The sequence below is a fragment of the Strongylocentrotus purpuratus genome, unplaced genomic scaffold, assembly GCF_000002235.5.
Source record: "Strongylocentrotus purpuratus isolate Spur 01 unplaced genomic scaffold, Spur_5.0 spur5_scaffold_17, whole genome shotgun sequence".
NCBI classification, from domain to species: domain Eukaryota; kingdom Metazoa; phylum Echinodermata; class Echinoidea; order Camarodonta; family Strongylocentrotidae; genus Strongylocentrotus; species Strongylocentrotus purpuratus.
In genome coordinates this window covers 12,757,482-12,782,097 of record NW_022145602.1, presented here as the reverse complement: position 1 = coordinate 12,782,097, position 24,616 = coordinate 12,757,482, and the positions used below count along the sequence as shown (strand labels likewise).

The 24,616-nt window shown below is 40.5% G+C and overlaps 1 protein-coding gene across 1 annotated transcript; it reads right to left on the bottom strand.

The window, feature by feature from the left end:
• Positions 1 to 3,397: 3,397 nt before the first annotated feature.
• LOC752221 (solute carrier family 28 member 3-like) lies at positions 3,398 to 22,230 on the bottom strand. The gene is made up of 9 exons (XM_030988180.1): positions 22,205 to 22,230; positions 21,205 to 21,331; positions 19,550 to 19,741; positions 11,991 to 12,185; positions 10,718 to 10,974; positions 10,079 to 10,247; positions 8,970 to 9,146; positions 7,839 to 8,019; positions 3,398 to 3,608 (listed from the first exon to the last, which is right to left on the bottom strand). Exons 1-9 carry the CDS (start codon positions 22,228 to 22,230, stop codon positions 3,535 to 3,537), a joined length of 1,398 nt encoding a protein of 465 aa, XP_030844040.1. The 3' UTR covers positions 3,398 to 3,534.
• Between the last annotated feature and the right edge of the window lie 2,386 nt (positions 22,231 to 24,616).

The following is a 24,616-nucleotide window of genomic DNA, read 5'->3' as shown; positions in this document are numbered from 1 at the left end:
TTCATCAAGAGTATATCGATTAAGGGTTGCAATTTGGCTTTAGGTTAGGTTGGGTTTAGGGTTAAGGTTAGATTAAGAGTTAGTGCTGGGTCCAGGATTGGAAGAAATTCTGTTAGTGTTCGGAAACACCACGGAGCAATTGCCGCAGGATCAAGTGCCGTATTGATCCTGATGAGATATAGTTGTCCTGTCTAGAGAATATGAGAGCCACAACCCATGCACGTACGTTTCATTTATCTTGAGTCGATTGTAAATCCGGTGATGGGGGGGGGGGGGGGCTGGAATACACAACTGATTTCTTTTTCGTGAAAGGCTGTTGCATTTACTCTGAAGATGAGAAGTAATAATAATAGAAGAAGAAGAAAGAGTAGAAAAAGAAAAAGAAAGAGGAGGGAGATAGAAGGAGAACAATAAGAACAAGAACAAGATAGAAAGAAAGAATGAATGAATGATTGACAAAAATATTATCCAAACGTTTAATCGTTGCTTTGACAGCAGAAAAGTGCCAGCAAATGAAACATATTATTTAGGGGGACCAGTCTGAAGGGTTGTCTGAAGAACCTGCCCACATACAGATCACTCGCAGTTGTATTAAATTTCTTCAAGTTAATTTTCTACCTTCCATTGTTTTTTGTGTAATAATCGTAATTAAGCATAACGAAATTAAGAAGTAATGTATACTACCCCGATTTTTAGGAAGAGCTATCGTAATTAGGAGCTCTAGTAGTATTTCAAGGGATTCTTGTGTGGATATTTCACATGAAAACATTATGTACCTTAATTTGTTATGAACTATCATAGGTATGGAATCTAATGTGCTTTCCACTGTACTTCCATCCACCACAGATATCGTGTTATCACCCTTTTCACCCACCGGCAACCTCTCCTCGCCATTCGACTGCTACGGTTTCGGGTGCCTGGATAAAAGCTCTCCTCATCTCATCTCAGATGCGCAGAGGATCACCACGCATCCCTGGATGATGCTGGTATCAGTTACCATGACAACCACAGGAGTGATAACTTCATCTTTGTTTGGGCGTTGGCTACTACTGGTATGACGGATTCGTTGAACTTAAGGACATTTTTGGAGCAATAAATATAATTTCAAGATATTTGTGCGTGGATGCTCTGACGTCATTCTCATAGGTATGGCTGGGGTATCGATGACTTGAATATTGATTGTGACTTGGCTGAATTTATAATAAGAAGCTTGCCTCCACTGCGACAGAATTGTGAACTTCATGGCGCTGCAGTGCCTTCGGAAGAACCACAGATTTTTTTTAAAAACTGCCTGATTAACTTGTGTGACGTTGACTGATTTTTCAACGTGTTCTTTAATTATTTTGTTGTTGTTGATGCTGTCATTTTCTGTGTTATTTTGTTTCTCTTTACATAGTTTATATCTGTCGAATTTATAATACACTGTTGGTCATAAAGATGGAACAAAGAAAATGCAATCAATTATCAATAATTTATTGCATTTTGCCCCGATCCCCAACATAAAAAATACTCTATGTGGGCATGCCTTCAACCCTAAGGAGAAATTTTTCATGTTGGAGACCGGGGGAAATGCAATTAATTATTGATAATTTATTGCATTTTCTTTTTTCTTTTTTTTGTATTTGTGGGGGCAGCGACGTACCCTAGCCACCGCTGCGTACAATCATGATTCAGTGGCTAAGCAATGGCCTCGTTACTGTGAGACCCCATGATCAAAACCGTGTCGATGTGCTATAGGCCTATTACTGCCCTTTTATGAGGCATTAATCCTCATTACTGTCAGTTATGACTTAAGGACGTAGGTCCCCTAGTTGATTAGCATAGTATCACATACATGATTTAGCTGTCACTCAAAACAAATACTCACAAATTGTTATTCAATAAAATCTGAGAATGTATACTATTATCTAGATCTATTAGGAATAAGTCATTGTCAAAATCATTCCATAAATTGGGGTAAAAATAATTATTCCACCATTATGACCAACAGTGTACGTATCAGATGCTTTTCCTTGCGAAGTTTTCATTACATTATAATTTCATTTAGAACACCACTTTGCCGGCCACGGACGCGATTCATTTCCTTAATATAAAGGACAGGGTTTTGTGGTATCAAAACCCTTTTTTTCACTAAAAGGGTAAATACAACTACAATTATTATTTTAGACAAAAGCGAATGAAACAGCATATTTTCATAGTGGAAGCATCATTTTTAGATATTAATTTCTCCAAAATTAGAACAGGGTTTCTTTGGATTATAAAAATGTATTGATTACTCAGAATGAAAATATAATTATAATGATTATTTCAGTAATTAAACAGACAAAAACAGCATGTTTCCATAATGGCAGCATCCCTTACTCAACATTATAGCTATTTCAACAACCATGATATGCAACGCCCTGCAATGCAATTTATTGTGTCGTTATGTTTGAAACCGCCTTTTGTATAATTTACTAATAAAGTTATACATTCATAAAGTGTTGTTTTTGTTGCATAATATCTTTTCACATGAAATGCTTAAACATAAAAAGCATGAACAAACCAGAAATACAAAGGTAACTTACATGACGTAGGTCATGTGCTAACATTCGGAAATAACTCAATCTAACTGTAAACATATCACTAATAACATAAATGCCAGTATTCATAGATGCGTACTGGCTAACTTCCCTGAACGTTATAGACCTGATATAAGTTTTCAAGAACACAACTTGAAAATATATGAAATTAAACATAGAGATTGCATGACATTAACTTATCTTTGACACAATAGGAAAAGCTTTACGGCAAACGAGTAGATTGACGTGCGTGTAGCCCTCATATATAGTTTACGATGATAAACATTTACAAGAAAAGGGGAATCGTGGACAAGAAATTTAAAGGGCAGTGAAAGAGCTATGGTTTTCCTGCCACAAAAATAATAACGGTGATGAGGATGATGATAGTAATAATGATAATGTTAATCATTATGATAATGATAATAATAATAAAAGTGATGAAATATTATTATAATAATGATAATATAATTATTATCATTGTTGATATTATTATTATTATCTTTATCATAATTATCATTATAATCACTATACACCTGCTGAGGGGTCAAAGTTCACTAGTATCTGATGACCGCCAGGTGGTAGCTGTTCTGATACATACTACCTACAGGCAGTGGCGAAGAGCGAGTCCATTCGTTGAGGGGGCGGAGGCGCGATAGGGGGCACCAGTTTTACTGGAAAAAGGAAATGCTAATTTACATGGCTACTTATTGGAAAAGGGGCTGCGGGGAATTGTCGAGACGCCTTCTGATACCCTTTTACCCTCAACCCTTTCCCTTTCTTTCTTTTCTCGTTTTTTTGTCTTCTTTCTTTTTCTTTCTGCTCACCACTCTATTTTGTTTGGAAGATTGAATAAGTGTCTCCCATGTCCCCTGCAGCTATGCCACTGTATGCAAGTATGTAGTATCATATTTAATTCAAGTAGGGGCATGCAGTATATATATCAGCCTCAAAATCGTCTCGTATCCTTTTCCCCTCAATATACGGTAGTCATCCCCGGTGTCGATGTCGAATTGGTTTGTATGAACTCCTCGGGCACGTACAAGATGCCTGTCGCATAAGAGGCGGAAGAGGAGAAATTGGATAAACCACTGATCATTTCTTGCCATAGCACGGCCTCCAAAATTATATCTTAAAATGGTCTATCAGTCTGCAACAAACAATATAACACGTACAGTCATTTATGACTTAAAACCGCGGGTTTTGGGACCATACAGGGCAAAATGAAACTGGCCCGGTCTCATAAAGAATTGCGATTGATTTAAATCAACCGAAAGTCCTCTAATCAGGCACTATTTTGCAGTATCCTATCTCTTATGTACATAGTTGCGAATGATATAAATCGCAAATAAGTACTACTATTGAACGTAACTGTTTATAAGACGGGTCCTGGTATATAGGTATCGTCGGTGTGACTATCGATATGAAAATGAGGCTGGTTAAAGGTGAAATTCAAAGAAAATCACAAATATGTCAACTAATGTATCCCTAGGAACTGGTAAGCTAACAGATGGCCATCGTACAAGTTTTAGGTCAACTACATATTATATATCATATATTACATATTTATAAAAAATAGAAATACAACCACCTCCATAGCAGCTGGTATATACGAGAGATTCGCCGGAAAAATAACAATGTTTTAATGACGTCACTATATGGACCGATACTGCCCAAGCAGACGACATCCCATAAAGAATGAACCTAATTGCAAAGCTATTATTTGTCAAATTATAATGAGTTTAGTGTATATAAATGTAATGGCATGTCAAACCATTCAAAATGGGATATGACCCGATTCTGATAATTAAAATCTTTTGCTTGTAAATACACAGGATAGGGGTTAATTAACAATCAAAGAAACCAGACTTTCAAATTGAAAACCCCCCGGAATGATACTAAGGACGGCATTTGTTCCCCTTTGGAACGCCGAACATACCGCGGTGTGTGCAGTTGAATATACAATGGTGTTTTATTTTGTTTACAAGCGACAGATTCCTTTATTTTTGTATCGCTGCATTTGTCATTAAAATAAAACCATGCGCGATGTTTAGAGTGAGGCAATAGATTATACATTTAACCTGACAGTAGTGAAGTAAGAGAAAAAACTCAAGAGAAGTTGAAAACACAGGCACTGAAAATGTGTAAGATGTCATGGGACATCGTCTGCTTGTGCAAATCATGTCCATATTGTGATCTCACACATCTCAGCAGCGAGCTCTTCAGGTGCTATGCCGGGGCTGTATTTAAGCGTTTTGTAATTTATAATAATCATTACTTCAAATGTTTCCAAGCATTGAATTTTGATAACCTTGTCGAATCAAAGTTTCAACGTTGCAATAATGAACATAAAATTAGTTCTTAAATTCAATGGATATCTACTTTAAGATAGATTGCTCCGTTTTGCAAGCAACATGCTCTTTCACATGGCCGTGTGTGCGTGTGGGTGTGTGTGTGTGTGTGTGTGCGTGTATGTGCGTTAGGGAGGTGGGCGGGGCTGACTGTATAAATAATACAGTTGTTTGATCTGAGAATTTTCCCCTACTTTTGTCATGGAAACCAAGGTAGGCGAGGCGATTCAGTACAAGGTGTTCCTGACAACGTAATGTCATATCTCGTTCAAGATATCTTGATATGACCTTGGTACAGAAAGAACCGTTAGTTCGGTACGGAACACATATTGCACGGCACTGGCGTACCTACGGGGGGGGGGCAGGGGGGCAGAGTGCCCCCCTGACTGGCTCCAGGGGAAAAAAAGAAAAAGGGGAAAGAAAAGAAAAGAAGGAAAGGAAAGAAAAAGAAAAAAAGAAAAGGGAAGAAAAAAAGCAAAAAAAGAGAAAAAAGGAAAAAAAGAAAAAGGAAAGAAAAAAGGAAGAAGAAGAGAAAAGGAAGAAAAAGGGAAAAGAAAAGGAAAGGAAAAAAATGGGGAATTTTTAAAAAAAAAATACCATGGCCGTACGCACCAGGGGGAGGGGGGGGGGGCAGTTGACCCCAGATATTTTGAAAACGTACAATTTTTTTCCTGAAAATGTAGTGTAGGCCTATACCAAATCCTTCAATTCTACTTTTGAAAATGCAAAAGTACCCTCATGACCTGTTCGGTCGCTCGAACTCCCTTCACTCCTTTTGCTTTTGAGATTCTTCGAAAACTTTTAACGCATCTTTCCCCCTCCCCCACCAGAAAAATATTCCGCATATGGCCCTGAAAAATTAAGACAAATGAAAATAGGAAAATATAAGTGATATAACAAATTCGAAACTCTTCGCTGGCGCGAACTGCTTGCTAGCCTATTTTGTATTAAATGTTTTCACTTGCTCGTCCCCCTGAAAAAAGAAAAGGATTAGCATTGCCTAGAATACAATTGTGCCTGCCCCGACCTGCAACCGTGGCAACAATAACACACAGTGTATGTACCAAATGTTACTAAAAGAGAGTAATTCATTTTTCTCGCTCGCTACACTTGCTCGCGAATAAAATGAATAGATATTGCTTTGAAAACAATTGTGCCCACCCTTGACCTGCAACAATATCATTAAAAATGGAAGAGTTTTTCGCCCTCTCGCCAAAAAGGAATTGAATCGCGTTAAACGCGATTGCGTCCATCCTGACCTGCACCAATAAAAACAAGTTTATTTATTAATTTCTATTAAAAGAGAATTTTTTTTGCTTGCTCGCTATGCTCGCTCGCCAAAATGGAATTGACACCGCTAACGTGCCCGCCCCAATCTGCAACAACCAGTTAATAATTATGTACCAAACGTTATTCAAAGAGGTTTTGGTGTGCTCGTGCTCGCCAAAACGGAATTAACATCACCTTAGACATGATTGTGTAAGCCCTGCCCTGCAACAAAAAAATCTGAAATTTATGAACCAATTATCATTACAAAAATTTTGCTCGCTCGCTACGCTCGCTCGCCAAAATAGAAATAACACCGCTTTTAACCCATTGCTTACGGGAACCTGGTGGTCCCTGTGTTAAGCCTATGGGAATTAGATAATTCAGTAGCCAACGGGTTAATAATCACGTCCCTGACATGGAACAATGAACCCAAGTTTATGTACCATATTTTCCCTATAGAAGAGAAGTGATTTTTTTTGCTCGCTCGCTACGCTCGCTCGCCAAAATAGAAATAACACCGCTTTTAATAATCACGTCCCTGACATGGAACAATGAACCCAAGTTTTATGTACCATATTTTCCCTATAAAAGAGAAGTGATTTTTTCGCTCGCTACCTCGTGGAATTATGTACCCACCACTAACCTGCTACAATATCATTAAAAAGAGAAATGTAGGGGGTTGCCTGCCCGCCAAAATGGGATTGACATTGCCTTAAACACGATTGTGCCCGCCCCCGACCTGCAACAATGAAACAAATTTTATATAGCAATTCATTGAGAGAAAGATGTATTTTGGCTCGCTAGCTAAAATGGGTATAAAATCACCATACCATATTTTCCCTATAAAAGAGAAGTGATTTTTTTCGCTCGCTCGCTAGCTATACGCTCGCTAGCTCGTAGAATTATGTACCCACCACTAATCTGCTACAATATCTTTAAAAAGAGAAATGTACGGGGTTGCCTGCCCGCCAAAATGGGATTGACATTGCCTTAAACACGATTGTGCCCGCCCCCGACCTGCAACAATGAAACAAATTTTATATAGCAATTCATTGAGAGAAAGATGTATTTTGGCTCGCTAGCTAAAATGGGTATAAAATCACCCTAAACACAATATTCTTCCCGCGCCCTGCATGGGACAATTGAACCAAGTTTAAGTGGCAATTATTAAAAAAGAATTGATTTTTTTCTTGCTCGCTACGCTCCTTTGCAAAAAAATGAAATTAACGTCGCTAATAAGTGAATGTTCCCACCCCCAACTTGCAACAATATCAGTTTATATACCAAACGTTACTTAAAGTTTTTTTTTGCTCGCTCGCTCGCCAGAAGTGAAAATTAGCATCGCCTTTTTTGTTTGTTTCGGTCGCTTGCCCCCCCTGACGGAGTACCCCAGGTACGCCACTGTTGCACGGTATAGTCCTTGGTCATTATATCGAAGATAAGACGCGCCAAATATAGTACGTAGGCACGTAGCCACGGGGGGGGGGGGGGCATGTGCATGCCCCCCACAAATTTCCAAGATCGCTTGAACTTTTTAAGACCCCTTTTTTGACCTCGATCAATTACATGTATGTGCCCCCCTACCCCAAACATCAAACTCTGGCTGCGTGCCTGCTGCTTGGTCATATTTGCAAACAAATAAAAACACATCAATCTATACCTGCAATGCAAGCTGTGGTGAAGCAAGCTACGGATCCAGCAAAGAGGGCACGGAGAGCTACAGGGGACAATACCTTTCTCTGTTTGGGTGCCAGTGGGCCGAGGATTCCTAAGATCATGCCGATAGAGCCTATATTGGAGAAACCGCAGAGGGCGTACGTCGCAATCACCTCTGACCGCACCTTGACAACAAATGAGACATATTATGCACTGTCACGCCAGTGAGAACAGCATCAGACACTTCAACAAACTATAATTTGGTACAGTTGACAGTACTGCAAATGAAACATTTATTGCACCCTCCGAACTTAGTAACAGAATAATGGTACATTAGCAAGTTAAGACATCGGGGACATATTCCAAAATACTAACCATGTGAACGTTCCGATCGATGTGCATGGTTCAGACACCCTTTACTCAGAAATGTACTCGCAGACAGGGACGCCTACTAGTACTGTTGTCTCACATTAAAGGGATCTGGTAGATTTGTCTCAGATCCTTAAACAAAATCTTTGATTTAGCTTAATATGCTGCAATCATAATTATAAACCTTTAGGTCATTCAGGAATCCCATGACTTTTATAAGCCGGTGGCCTGTCTGATTATCAGGACATTTATGACTGAAAATCAAAATGTCATTTTATGTTTTCCTAACGGTTTTCATAACACTACAGTCTATTGGGGGAAATGAGTATGGTGAAACCGGTCACTCAAAGATTTTTTATTTTTTTGAGGCACTTCATAATCATTTTGAAGCGCAATTTTTAGGGCTTCAAATTTACACCATATATCACAGACACTGATAACGTAGGGCCATGCATATCAGATTTAACATTGTTAAACCTTAATGACTAGGCAAACGGCAATTTGCCGGCTAGTTTAGGTCTGAGGAAGGTGTCTGAGCCATGGACAATACATTTTGCATCTATCAAAGAATAAAGAACAACCAGATAATATAACCCGTTCTTAAGAACTTGATGACGCTGTGAATAACTGATCCACTATAGCCTAACGTCCATATCGTTTTTGGAGAGCGACTTTGTACAGTTCTAAAAGCAATTTGACTTAATTTTCATCAACCTTTTTTGCCATCAATGGAGCTCCACCACTGCTACGATTTGGTTACACTTACAGATAGCGTTGGTCCATCTCCTGTGTCCCTGTTCTTGATGTACTGCCCCATGACACCATACGCGTAGAATTCATTCAGGAAAGTCTTGAGACCTATCAACTCGGCCACAAGCTGGCAGTCACCCCACTCCACTCCCATGATGAAAGCTAGAGGCATGAAGACGTAGGAACAGATCAACTGGAAGACAGAGTGGTAAAAAGGCGACGGGTCAAAGTGAATTAAGAGAACACGATCTAAAATAATTGAGAAGCTAAACCTGGAAAACTGGGGTGGGAGGAGTTTCGCAGATTTTTCTCGTGTGCCGTGAACCAACTGGAAGAATGATTTGTTCCCCTGGAAGTTCCGAAGGAGAGGGCGAGCGTCAACTGGCCAAAAAGTTGGTCACGCCACTTACCACTCCTCTCTTAAATTTGAGCTATGACCATCTCTTATTAGTCGTTGACTAGTTGATCAGTCGTTGTTTTCCTGTTTCTGATGTACTCCTACATGACACCATTATTTAGGGGAAGGGGGGGGGGGGGTCAAATCAATACATGTAGATTTAGGTTGCAAGTGGGTTTAAGGTTAAGGTAGGCACAAGGTCAGGTTTAGTTGGGTAGGGTCAAATTTCGTCAATTGAATATGTATTGCTGGGATTGGGCTTCAAGTGGTGTTTAGACTTAAGTTGAGAGGTAGGATTGGAGTAGTTGGGGCGGTTTAGTCAAGAGATAAAGATGAGAATTTCGTTCTAGATCGTTGACCACGGATGCTCACATCGAATCATCGGGTCATCGCGTTCGGTCGGGCGGTCGCGTGAAATGACCTTTCGTGAAAGGAAAACGGGAGATCAGCATGCGAAGATGCACGTTAAGAACGCGAACTTGCTCTGATTTTCCGAAGGGTTTCCACGAAGTGTCGGGTAAATTGGACCAGACCATTTGTAGATGAGAGCGGTTTATCTCAAAAACATTACCCCAGACATTTTGTGAATAAAAGGGCATGTTTTCACAAAAGGTCGGGTAACGCGGCCACTCGACCTAACGTGATGACCTGATGATTCGAAGTAAGCCGACCACGAAGCAGTTGTCGTCGGAGAATATATGTCGTTCAGCCGATTTTGATTGATATACCTCAAAGGTCAACTGAGGATAACCAATGAGCCCTCCAAAGTACCCGAGGAGTGCGTTGATGAGGGCAAGGAGGGAGAGAAAGGCCACTAGGTTGGCGGCGATGTTGAGGACAAGTGATATGCCCATCGCCGCTCCATTTGCTGCTGCTTCAACTACATTTCGCTCAGTTCTAGAGCAGAGGATGACAAGAAAATTGATGACAAAGATTGGAAGAAACTCAGAAACTGAGGATCGAGGAAACGTGTGAAGAGACAACGTAGATAATCAGAAAACACATTACACACACCACGGTAACCACGCAGAGAAAATAGAGGAGTTCGAAGAGAGATAAAGTTTGAGATAGAATGTAAGATTGGAGAGCATCGATAACCCCCCCCCCCTCTCTCTTTAATGTTAACATAGTTACTAGTGACATTGCGTGAAACACGCAATGGAACTGAACACGATAAAAAAAATAAAAAAAAATAAAAATAAAAAATCGATTCAAGGCAATTTGAATACTCGTAATACGCCTTTATCATTTTTTTTTTACCTACTTCAATAGTTGACGCACAAGGCCTTAAGGTTTTTTTCTCCGAAATTCTATATGAATGTCTTCATTTGAGGCCGTTCTCGTTATTTTACTGTTAATGTTTGTACCTTTTCGAAAGTTCTACATCACTCTCTGTGATGAGTTTCGACTGCTCTGTCTCCGGGTATGCCAGCTTGGATATAGCCAGCGCGGCGGGCGCCGACATCACCGAGGCAGCAATCAGATGGGAGGGGTCGATCCCCGCGAAGATGTAGCCACCCAGCGTGGCGCCCGCTACCGTGGCCAAACCACCGGTTATGACCGCGTGGAGCTCGGACTTGGTCATTACATCCAGGTATGGCGCGATCATCACCGAAGACTCGCTCTGTAAACAGTCAGGACAAAATGGAGGTATTCCGCTGTCGTCAAAAATAGTGCTTTAATATCGCTATACAGTCAAACCTGTCTATAAACCGCCCAAGGGAAACACAAAAAGTGGTCTTTGAAGACAGGTTCCTTTAGTACATGTTTTAATGAGAAACCATTTTCAAGCGAGACAAAAAAGTGGTTTTTGTGGACAGGTGGTCTTTGTAGACAGGTGGTCACTGAAGCAAGTTTGACTTTATTACGTAAACGCTGTCGAGAGAGGGCGAATAGACACGCGTGCATTTACGTATTTTTTATGAGAATTTTTTTCCTCGACTAAATGCATTTCAAAAGCAGTGTTCATGTCGTGATATTCTACCGGTTTTCACATCAGACCCGTCTTATAAAGAGTTGAGATTGATTAATAAACAATCCAAACTTTGTACTACATAGATAGGAGTTTTCTAGTTTGCGATTGATTTGACGGCTTGTGGATCAGTCTGGATCGATTACAAAAGAGGGTTCAGAAGATGATAAATGGACTTCAGGAAAAGTGCACCTAGACGATTCCAGACAAACTAAAGCCATATTGATACTTGGTAGGTGTCATTGACACCTACCAAGTATCTGCTTAGAATGTTATAGATACTGCAACATTGTAGAGAGAACAAAAAACAAACAAAAGTAAAACAAATATTACAAATTCTATAACCATCGAGGAAAACCTGGGGAGTGTTTCACAAAGACTAAGATTGACTTTAGGTTGGACTTAACTATGACAGGCTGTTCATGCCACTGGTTGCTATCACCATTGGTCTCTCAATCATGATCTTTAGATAATATTTCTTCCTTCAATAATGAACTATCAAAAAAGGTAAATTTGTGACCACGTTTTGTACGTCCCTTGAAAAACCAATCCCAGCTAGGAATGGTTAGAGGAACTAGTGGTATGAATGGCCTGCCGTAGTTAAGTCCAATTTAAATTCGACCTTAGTCTTTGTGACTCCCCCCCCCCCCTCCCCTGTGCATATTTACCATGCCAAAGAAGATGTTTCCTGCTGCACTGATGGACTCGATGGCTGTAGTCTGCATGGTCCTCTGCATGAGCCAGGCCATCTTCTGAATCAGTACCTGCATGACTCCCCAGTAGTACAGGACGGAGATGAGTGCACTGAAGTAGAACACAATGGGCAGTACCTGCAGTTTGAAAGGGTGGTATTCTCGAAAGCGGACTAACTTTAGTCCATGGTTTAATCCACCGACTAAGTATGGAATGCCAAATGTCCATATGAATGTGTTTTTGAATAATTTAATCTGTCACTAAATTAAAATAAAATGTAATAACATAATCAATAAACAACAATATAACTATGATATAATTATGTTATCATGGTAATTTAGGGACATATCAAATTATTCAAAAATATATTCATATGGACACTTGGCATTTCATACTTAGTCGGTGGATTAAACCATGGACCAAAGTTAGTCCGCTTTCGAGAATACCACCCAAAGGGATTGGGTAACTTTGTCTCAGACTCTGAAACAAAATCCTGGATTTAGATCATGCTGCAATGATAATTATAAACCTTTAGGTCAGTCAGGAATCCCATGACTTTGACAAGCTGTTCGCCTGCATGATTATCAAGATATTTCCGATTAGAAATCGAAAATAAAAAAGTTTTCCTAACGGTTTTTATAACACTACAGACTATTGGGGATATGAGTATGGTAAAATCGGTAACTCAAAGATTTTTTACTTTTTTGAGGCACTTCATGAATCATGATCATTTTGAAGCGCAATTTGTTTAGGGCTTCAATTTTACACCATATCACAGACACTGATAACACGTAGGGTCATGCATCTCAAATTTAACATTGTTAAACGATGCCTTTAAAGACGCTAGTAGTGGGCTTTCATGGGAGATACGACACCTTCCGGGTGTTTACGCAATAACAAGTTTTGTCAAACAGAATTAGGATTAGCTTTCAGTTTTATGGCCAACAGGCCTTATGTAATGCCCTTCATTCTCCACCAATACGCCATCTATAAAAGTCAATATCTTACATTTCCCTCACCCGAAGACTCTCCGAGAGATGATGGGACCACGGGTTCGCTGTGTGCGAGAGCTCGTACACCCATCAATGGTATTTCCACCAAGTCTGGTGTCAGCGATTTAATTATGACCTACTGCACGTGGAAACTGACAACCATCTCCTTTTAAGACGACCAACCAATCAAAATTCGGCAAATATTGCCAGTTCTTGTTTGACAGCCTGTTCATGCAGACTATAAAAAAGTGTGCACAAACTATAAGCCACGCCCAGTTGTACGATATTCGTACGATACGAGGTGCAGACTAGAGCATGCAAAGAGGTATCATGATTCTTTATTGCGTTCCCTAGAACTTATGATAACTTTATCCATAATTTATTTAGAGGTGTGCCTCGAGGAATAATGTGTTCAGGAGAAATTTAGATATTACTTATATTTTTGTACACGGCAACGAATATGGTTGTCCCTGACTACACCACAATCCACTGATAAATTGCTACTTTGAGGATTCCCATATACTGTATTTGGAGAATTCATATCTCTCGTTATTGGGCGGATTTATTTCAAATTTTCACCGTTCTGTTTCTTTCTCTTTCTGTTTTCATGCAATGAACTATTTGTCAAGGATTGCCCTTTAAGATGAAGTTGAGTTCTGGTCATGCGATTGCATTGTGAAAGAAACGGTGTGGTGACCGACCAGAAAAGGTTGATCATCTAGCATATAAGAATTTGTGTGTATTGCAAGGTTCTGGAATCATCAAAATGATAAGAAATTTGGCCAAGTCTTTGTAAAGTTACAAACACTGTACACAGAAAGATGTATATGGGACTACACGAACACGTGGCGTAAAAAGCCGCCCCCCCCCGATTTTTACGACGTTACATGCATATTTAGAATATGAAGGCATTTGAAGAGCCATGCTTTTTAGGGAACATGTCTTATCTGATGTTCTTCCACACTTGCATAATAAGAATGAGTAATGCTCGCAAATTATTTTTCACCTCTTCCCAGAACTCAACCTTCTCTATAAAGCTTTAGATTACAACTTTCGCGATGACGATAAATCATAAGTGTCATGATAATGAATATGTATCAGATTATGCAAATGTGACACCTGTGACCTCAGGAGGTCAGATCGCATGTGCGCGATGTATATGCGATACGCGTGACTTGATACCCAGTGCGGGGAATAAACACCAGACTATGGTTTATGGAATTCAACTACTTTGTTAGTTTGTTTGCACTTAATATGTGACATTGGCGACGAGGATTAATGTTTCTTGGATGTTGAATCTGTGGCTACGAGCTGGAAAAGTTTCAACATGGCATTCGCTGGAGCGGAATTGTTAGCGCTTCGAGGAGTTCCACACTTCGATCCGACGGGTGGTGCAAGTATTGTCAGCGGCAAGTGGAAAGCTTGGCTTGAAGAGTTCGAAGCCTACGCCGATAGTCGCGGCCTGTTTCTGGACGGATGTACGCCGGCCCAGGAGGCGCAACGAAGAGCACTGTTGCTGTACACTGCGGGGCCTGTGGTAAGGGAGACTTTCAAAACACTTCCCAATAAAGGAGAGAGGAATGAGTATCAAAAAGCCACAGATGCCCTAAATGCTCATTATGTTGTCAAACCTAATGCTACGTTTCAAAGACATTTGTTCAGGAAAACAAAGCAGGAAGATGGTGAAACGGTTGCCCAATTTGTTACCAAATTACGACAGGTTGCTATTGGATGCAATTTCGTAGCTGGGGATGTAGAAAACCAAATTCTTGACCAAGTAGTTCAGTACTGCAGAGCTGATAAACTTCGCAGGAGAATGCTGGAGAAAGGAGGTGAGCTCAAGTTAAATGATGCATTGTCCATGGCTGCTGCTCTAGAAGCTGTTGAAGGTCAATTTAACTCCATGTCATTGAGAGAGAGAGAAAGGCCTAGAGCTGGTGGACAAGTTCAAGTGAACCGAGTATCGTATGAGAATGACAGAAAAAAGAATTTGGAATGCTACCGATGTGGGAACAAAGGACATTTTGGGAAGGATGCATCATGTCCAGCCAAAGGAAAGATCTGTCGGAAATGTGGAGGCCAAAACCACTTTGCGACGATGTGCAAAAGTAAGGCCAAGAGCACAAGTGAGGCGAGAGGAAAATTCAGAGATGGGAAGTCCAGAGATGGAAAGAAGTATAAGAATAGAGTTCGCCAAGTGGAAGGTGAACCCGGACATGATAGTGATGATGACAACAGCCGTGGCCGTGATCAGAGGTACTATCAATTTGCTGTGAATGGTGATCATGAGAAAGTCCCAATAATCATTGGAGGTGTCACAGTCCCAGTGATAGTAGATTCGGGAAGTGATTGCAATGTAATAGATCAGATATTGTGGGAGAAACTGAAGAAGGACAAAATCATCTGCAAATCTACTAAGAGTACCAAGAGGCTTTATCCGTACACATCACAGATACCATTAACAACTGTTGGATGTTTCACAGCCACAGTAGAAGTTGGCAAGATGAAGTCGACTGCAGAGTTTGTTGTCATTAAAGAAAAGGGAGAACCTTTACTGAGCAAACATACGTCTAGAGAGCTGGGAGTGCTCCAGGTGGGAATTGTACATGTAAATGCGGTACAGAGTTATGCAGGTTTAAAGCAGGAGTTTGAAGCAGTCTTCAAAGGAGTTGGGAAGTTGAAGGGCCGACAGGTGCGGTTAGCAGTGGATGAAACGGTGAAGCCAGTGGCCCAGCCTGTGCGAAGGACTCCATTTGGACTGAGAAAAAAGGTCGAGATGAAGATTGCGGAATTGATCGATCTCGACATCATTGAGCCAGTTGAACGCTCCACGCCATGGGTAAGCCCAGTTGTCATAGTTCCAAAGAGAAATGATGAAATTAGACTGTGTATCGATATGCGTAGAGTGAACGAAGCAATCATAAGAGAACGTCACCCCATTCCCACTATTGAGGAAGTCCTACAGGAGCTGTCGATTAGCAAGGTCTTTTCGAAAATAGACCTGAAGTGGGGGTACCACCAACTGGAGTTACATCCGGAGTCTAGAGAGGTGACAACCTTTGTCACTCATTGTGGGTTGTTCCGCTATAAGAGACTGTTGTTCGGAATCAATGCTGCTCCAGAGATTTATCAATATGAGATACACAGAGTGATAGCTGGGATAGAAGGAGCTGCGAACATATCAGATGACATCATTGTGCATGCATCGACCCAGAAAGAGCATGACAAGAGGTTGAAGCAGGTGCTTGGCAGACTGCGGGACGCAGGACTTACTGCAAATGCAGAAAAGTGTAAGTTTGGTGTCTCTGAGTTGGACTTCATGGGGCACAGACTGACTAGCGAGGGACTCAACCCAGGATTGGCCAAGGTGAAAGCAATTGCAGAGGCCCGTGAACCCCAGACTGCAACTGAGATGAGAAGTTTCTTGGGGCTAGTCAACTACTGCGCAAAGTTCATTCCGAACTTTGCTACATTGGCAGATCCACTGAGAAAGCTGACCAGAAAGGACACGCCATTTCAATTTGGTCATGAACAACAACAAGCGTTTAAGGCGCTGAAGGAAAGCTTAATGAGTGCAGAGACCCTGGGCTACTATGATCTAAATGCACCGACAAAGGTCATAGCGGATGCCAGTCCAGTTGGCTTAGGAGCAGTGCTGGTGCAGGTGCATGCTGATGGCCCGAGGATAGTAGCATATGCCAGCCGCTCGTTAAGTAACGTTGAAAGGAGATACTCTCAGACGGAGAAAGAAGCCCTTGGACTTGTGTGGGCTTGTGAAAGATTCCATGCGTACCTGTATGGAATAGAGTTTGATCTAGTGACTGATCACAAACCGCTTGAAGTCATTTATTCACCGAGATCTAAGCCATGTGCGAGAATAGAGCGGTGGGTTCTGAGGCTTCAACAGTACAAGTACAGGGTAGTCCACATCGCAGGAAAGTCCAACATAGCAGATCCATTGTCAAGATTGCTGAAGGATGATCAACCGAGAGAAACTTCTGTGTTGGAAACAAAAGCAGAGAGCTTTGTGCGTTTTGTGGCAGTCCAGTCAACGCCAGGTGCGGTGACAACGAAGGAAGTCGAAAGAGAATCTGAACATGATCCTGAACTTGAAGTTATCAGAGAGTGTATTCACAGTGGACAATGGGATGATTGTCCATACAAAGCATACATTCCCATCAAGGATGAACTCTGTATAATTGGTCAGTGTGTGCTGAGAGGTAGCAGATTGGTGATTCCACAGGCACAGAGGCCAAAGATGGTGTCATTAGCTCACGAAGGACACCTGGGCATTGTTGGCACCAAACAGAATTTGAGAACCAAGGTATGGTGGCCAGGATGTGAGAAAGATGCAGAGAAATTCGTCAAGACTTGTCATGGGTGCCAAATCACAAGCAGGGGTAATCCACCAGAACCAATTCGAAGTACTATGTTGCCAACAGGACCTTGGGTGGATGTAGCTGTTGATTTCCTAGGACCACTTCCGACAGGAGAATCTATACTTGTGGTAGTTGATTATTATAGCAGATACTACGAGTATGCAATCATGAAATCAACCACTGCAGAGAAGACAGTCAAAGCCCTGGCTGAAATCTTTGGCAGACATGGGTTACCTGTGACGTTATACTCAGACAATGGACCCCAGTTCATCTCAGAAGTTTTCGCAGAGTACATGAACGTTACAGGAATTCAACACCATCGGGTGACTCCTAAATGGCCCCAAGCCAACGGCGAGGTCGAAAGACAGAACCAGAGTATAGTGAAAAGGCTTAGAATTGCACAGGCAGAAGGCAAGGATTGGAAGGAGGCCTTGCTGACTTACGTCGCAGTCTACCGGGCTAGTACTCATTCGACAACGGGGAAAAGCCCGGCAGAAGTGTTGTTCGGGAGAAAGATCCGAACTAAACTACCACAAATCCAGGACATTAGTGAGGATCAGGAACTCAGAGACAGGGACCTCCAAATGAAAAGTGGTGCAAAACACTATGCAGATCTGAAGAGGGGAGCCGTACATTCTGACATAGTGCCAGGAGATAAGGTGATAGTAAGACGTGATGAAAGGAGGAAACTAGACACGCCATACTTTAGCCAGCCATACACAGTGACAGCAAGAACAGGAAGTATGGTAACTGTGAAATCTCCTGACGGAGTCCTGTATAATAGGAATGTATCAAGTGTAAAAAGATACATGTCCCGAGACACTCGTAACGAAGCTGCCAATCCAGAGAGGACAGACGGCAATCATGAGGCGGTGACCGGTATTCCTGAAGGGTCGGACGGTAATCCTGAGGCGGAGACCAGTACTCCTGAGGCGGTGACCAGAGATCCAGACTCGGAGGCAGCGAGCAACACATCAGGCGGTGACCAGAGACATCAAGATGGTGATACCCAAGCAGAGACAACAAACACCAACGTTCCTATGGCAGCTAGTAGACCACAACGCCAGAGAAGATTCCCTAAGCGATATGATGATTTTGTGTGATTCCAGATCAATATGGTGGGGATGAGCTCTTTGTAAAATAGCGACAGTGATATCTGAAACTACATGTGCCAAGGAGAAATGGTTGGAAATCATTGGTTGAAGCCAAGTTATGATTTAAAGGGTGTACGCCTTGCGCTGCCCATATTTGTGAAATCGACATGTTGGAGAAATCACCATGGAAACCAAGCGTACGAGGAAGTTGTGTTATGTGCTAAAATAATAAGTTCTGATATATATGTTTCAATATTACACATACATTAATCAATGTAAAAGGGTGTACGCCGAACGCTGCCCTTATTGTATGTGATAGGTGTTGCGAAAAACACAAGTTTGAGTTGGAGCATCGATCAGTTTTCAAAAATGGATTCAATCATCGAAGAGAGTATTTCCAGAAACTTCAGTTTCAGCTAATCGTATGAACGCTTGGAGATAACAGATGATTTACACAAACTCAAAACTAGAACTCAAATAGTATCCAGTGAACAGTTGAACTTTTATTTGGACCACAGACTGGATGCATGAAAGATATTGCATGAAAGATATTATATTGCATGTTATGTGTTATGTTGTTCAACAAAGTTGTTTGGAAGATAAAACATTTGGGAAAAGTTTATCGACCAGATAAATTTGTTGTTTGTTAGAAGTTGTTTTTAAAAAAAAAAAAGAAAAAAAAAAAAAGAACCAAACAAAAGCAAATGCACCAAAGCATGTTTATTTCAGTAATTCACATATGGCTGAAACACAAGAACAAAAGAAATATTACAAGAATTTTCAGTGAAACTATAGTATAAAAATAGACCAGGATAAAGTTTCATTCTGGCAAAGGAGGGATGTCATGATAATGAATATGTATCAGATTATGCAAATGTGACACCTGTGACCTCAGGAGGTCAGATCGCATGTGCGCGATGTATATGCGATACGCGTGACTTGATACCCAGTGCGGGGAATAAACACCAGACTATGGTTTATGGAATTCAACTACTTTGTTAGTTTGTTTGCACTTAATATGTGACAATAAGTGTCAAATCTATTTGATTGAAATTAGAAAGGAGCGTACAGCGAATGCGAAGAAATGCTCCCGATAGTCATCGCCGAAGAGGAAAAGCGCCCCTGCCGAGGAGTAACCGAACAACCGTACGATGACGTTGTTGAGCCACTCGAAGATAATCAACCCGACATAGGTACGGAGAACGAAGAATCCTAGAAGAAACTGCAAAACGAGTCCCCATATGACTGGTCTCCACCTCACCTGTAATTTAAACAAAAAGGTAAAAAGTTGTGAAATAAGGAGGGGTCTCATAATGATAACAGGGACTTTAAGATTTGCACGGCGACATAGTGGACTGCTACGTGTGACGTCCTTTTAAGGAACTGGCAGTGCCTTAAAGGGAAGTAACGGTGCCTTAAAAGGACGTCACACGTGGCAGTCCACTATGTCGACTTGCAAATCTAAAAGTCCATATTGGCACTTAATAAACATTATCTGCATTTGACCAACATGCTAAAAAACAAAGAACATGCGAAAAATTAGCTGTGTTTAAAACAAATTTGTCAATGAGATTATTTAAGAAAACCAAAGAAAGGGTAGTAAAGTTGACTTCGCAGTGGCGCATGCAGGAAGGGGCACATTTGGGAAGGTGACGTCTTCCAGAAAAAAAAACCTTCACACTTAAAAAAAAGGTGCAAAATACCCAATCGAGTCCTCGTACCCACATCAATCAATTCTAGATCCCCCTTAAAATGTAACATTTCATTATTCTGTCGGTGATTGTTGTTGCTTGTCAGAATTGTTAAAGATTATTTGGACATACATTAAAAACGTGGTCTTTTTGTTGAACTCCGTCAACACATAACATAGAGAAATGGTGCTCATCCAGCTGAGAAATCTTATTACTAATTCACATTTATTCAATCCATATGGCTCATTTTGTATAAACTGGAATTCGAAAACAATTGAAAAATAAAAATGTGGCTTCTACCTTGCTTGGACATGTTGAGACGGCGTAGCAGATTAAAATGAGAATGACTAGCCCGCCGAATGATATTAGCTGAGTGGGATTATGTCTAGTTACGAGGTACAGCACAACTCCAAATCCCACTAGTGACGCAGCAATAAATGGCCTGTCAGATAAGAAATGAAAAAAAAAATCTTATGCCCGCTCCACTTGGTATGATGCAAATCAATTAGCGTTAGTAAAATATTTTACATGTATATAATTTTTACAGTCAACCAATTTGAAATGTTTGGAAAACTTAAGCATCCTCAAATCTGAAACTCAAATCTGTCTACTTCCATCGATGTTAAAAACGCTTCTAAGAAGCACGTCGATATATCTTATACAATTATTGCTATTAATGCTTAATGTAAACAACACTCTTAGTCCATGGTACAGAACCGGAGGGATGATCAAGGCACCCACAACGCACTATTCCTAACTTTAACCAACCGGCCCTTATTAAGGGGCAAAAATGATTGAATGAATTACTTCCAACCACTGGCATGTATCCGATTCCTGTACATGGGTGAAGAGAGACATACGTAGATTCATGCCTGACCAAAGAACGGGAGTCACGAGGCTGAAAGGATCCGTTGACTCACCGTTTTATGTAAGTCCATTTCTTTTCAATCATCCTCCACACCAGTTTCATACACCTGTCATTAATGGCTTCCCCCTTTGTATCCCGGATGAGAATATACAGATACACGACCACTGTTGCGCTGGTGAGGGCGACGAGGATGATGGCGGCTTCAAAGTCCTTGATGCACGCGACGATGAGGTAGGCGGCATAAAGACATATCAGTACTAGAATGAGGGCGTTCTTTAGGATCGACTTGTTCCTTTTGAAGAACGAAGTAAACATTGCCGTTTTCTTGAAGATTGTCTGTGTTTGGGGATGTAAAGACATAAAGTGATGTCGCTTCGGTAAAGGAGAAATAACTTGTGATGTTTATTTAAGGCATAAAATGAAATCCGTTAAGTTTAAAGATACAGGTGAGTTCTGGTACTGCGATTGCATTGTGAAAGAAAAGGTGTGGAATGGATCAGAAAAGTTGATCATACAGCATGTAAGTATTGGTGTGTAATGCAAGATTCTGGAGTCATCAAAATCATCCAAAATTTGGCCCAGTCTTGGTAAAGTAGCAACCACTGTACACAAAAATGGTGTCGGGGCTAGTACTACCTTGATTTCCTTATCTTTCTATGCCCATTAATCAGCCAGTATACATTTTCTTCCAAAATTGTTTGGCACATAAGATTTATTTGTAATCTTGAACATTCAGTGTAAGTTTCGTTAGATTCTGTGATAATTCATTTTTTTTTTTTTTTTTACCATAACTCAAGTTTATCTTTAAATGTGTATATAAATGTATTTCCTTTGTGAAACGTGTTCTTTATGTTCTTGTGTATGTATGTGAATAAACAAACGTATATGTGGATGTACAAGTGGTACTTAATTTTTTTTTCTTTTTTCGGTCCGTGTCTGTCTCATTGGTTTGACAAGGGAGAATTAAAGCACAATCATACACTAGGTATCGTTTCACGTTCAATACGTAAGTACAAGTTAAACGACATCCCTTGGAAACGCGTGTTAAAATGTCACTCATGCCAATGGATTGTCGGTGAACTTGTACTCAGGACGGTTTTGTGAAACGATGCCTAGATGCAGAAATGTGTAACTCAATATTTATACTGGATATTAATGATTCTACCTTCCAGCATCTTTCTTGAAAGTCATCTTCCCTTTGCTCGCTAGTATTTTCCCCTGCTTCCGTCGAATCTTCGTGAACTAATCCGTCTTTGGTGGATCTTTCTTCCATTTTTAAAGAATCCGGATTGTTGTCTTCGGCCTTCATTACAATCATGGTCGGAGTCAGGCAGAAAGAACGAAAGCGAATTTATGAAATGATCAGTCATTTTTATTCGTACCAAAAGGTGTTTTTAAAGGTTTTAAATAATGTTTACGTTCCGATTAAGATGAAGAACAATTCATGATATGTATTGTTCTTTGTAAAGAGTACGAAAGAACATTCGGGTAACAACTAAATCATCCATACCCTTAACAAGTTGTGACATTTTTTTAAGTATGTGAACAATTAACTTGTCCAGATTTAAGTTTCTTGAAATTGTGATATGAAGCTAACATCTAAAATAATTCAACGAAGCCCCAATTAAACCAGTCCACCTTTTATTTTTGAATCACGAAAACCCCATTTAAAAAATATACCAAATTTATAAGGGTTATGAATGATTTAGTTGTGATTTTCTATGGAAAATAATTATTCTTCAAATGCCCTTAAAGGGATCCGGTAACTTTGTCTCAGATTCTGAAAACATATTCTGGAATTAGCTCATGATGCAATGATAATTATAAACCTTTAGGTCAGTCAGGAACCCCGTGACTTTTACAAGCCGATCGCCTGTCTGATTATCAAGATATTTATGATTGAAATTACAAATTTTGAAAACCGTTCGCCTGACGGTTTTCATAACACTACAGTCTATTGGGGAAAACGAGTATGGTAAAACCGGTCACTCAAAGATTTTTACTTTTTTGAGGCACTTCTTGATCATTTTGAAGCTCAATTTTTTTAGGGCTTCAATATTACATCATATCAGATCACAGACACTGATAACACGTAGGGCCGTTTATCTCAGATTTAACATTGTTAAACGATCCCTTTAATTATATTCGAAATATGAGGAGAAACAGATGAAAAGAGTGGACCAAACTTTCCTGTCACATTTGAACCTAGTCTCATAATAGCCATAGATGTGTGCAGCCTGTGTGATTTCAGTTAGACTGAACTGGTTAATGCTCTCAATACAATAAGTTAATAGTACAAATACTTCTGCTTATATCGCGCTAATACATCGGCAATGTCCGAGTTTCTAAGCGCTTGACTGTGGTAATAACATCGATGACCGGGGTAATCCCGGTCATCGATGTTATTACCACAGTCATCGGATTCTGGCTTGCCCGCACACAGTGTATGCACTCTCTCCACTCCCTGGGGAGCATTCCAGCAAGAGCTACTAGACTCAAATTGCTATTAAGCATACTACATTGGCTTTCACATCCTACCGGGTACCCATTTAACACCTTGGTGGAGAGTGGAAAAAGTAGATAGATGCCTTGCCGAAGGACATTATTGCCGCGGCAGGACTCGAACCGCGGACCTTGTGGTCGACAGTCCGTTGACGTGTATAATTAAGGTTAAAGTTGTATAGTTGTGCTTTCTGCTATATCTATGTCTAGAGCCCCACGAGCGTTAAGCTTACCCAACATAAACGATTAACAACGAAATATTATTTGGTGTCTTCGTATGATTGGGGGGGGGGGGGGGGTCCCATTTCTTCTTCTCCCTGTGTTTCTAATTCCTCAATAATTCCGAATATAAGTGGTAAAAATAACACCACTGTGGTGACTAGTGTAATGCATAAAAAGTGCGTGAGCAGTTAAAATCTCATATACAAACCTTCCCATTGCTTCCGGAGACTTTGTACTGGGCTGTTGTACGATTCATAATTACCCTGGTAGAGTGTAGTGACTCCTGTAATAATATTACAAAAGTAGTATTAAAATAAATTGTAAGCGCAGTAGATTATATTTATATATTTCATGATAGTTATATTTGCCTATATCGCCTAACACTTACTTTATCAGAAGTCTCTAAGCGCTCTAGAATAATGCAGCTTATAATTACACTGGATTTAGCAGAGCAGCCGTCCCGCGCTCTGCGTTTCAGGGAATAAATTCCTACCAGGTCCCCATTTACTTCACCTGGGTGGAGTGCAGCACAATGTAGATGAATTTCTTGCTTACGGAAATTAACGTCCGGAGTAGGATTCGAACTCACGACCTTATGATTGAAAGACGAAAGTCAGAATTTGGCTTATGACACATTTTGAATTGCCCTTTTAAGACCCAAAACGATAAGCTATCTCGCAAAGGTCATATACACTTCATTATGTTTACACTTATAGAGTAAATTTTTATATTCAATTGCTATTTTCTATTTGTATGTCATATAGTTTATCACGGCCCTGCTGAAAAGTATTTCTCGGCTGACTTGCTGATGGCGGGCTTTTTAACAGTGTATAATATGAATAAACTCAAGCTC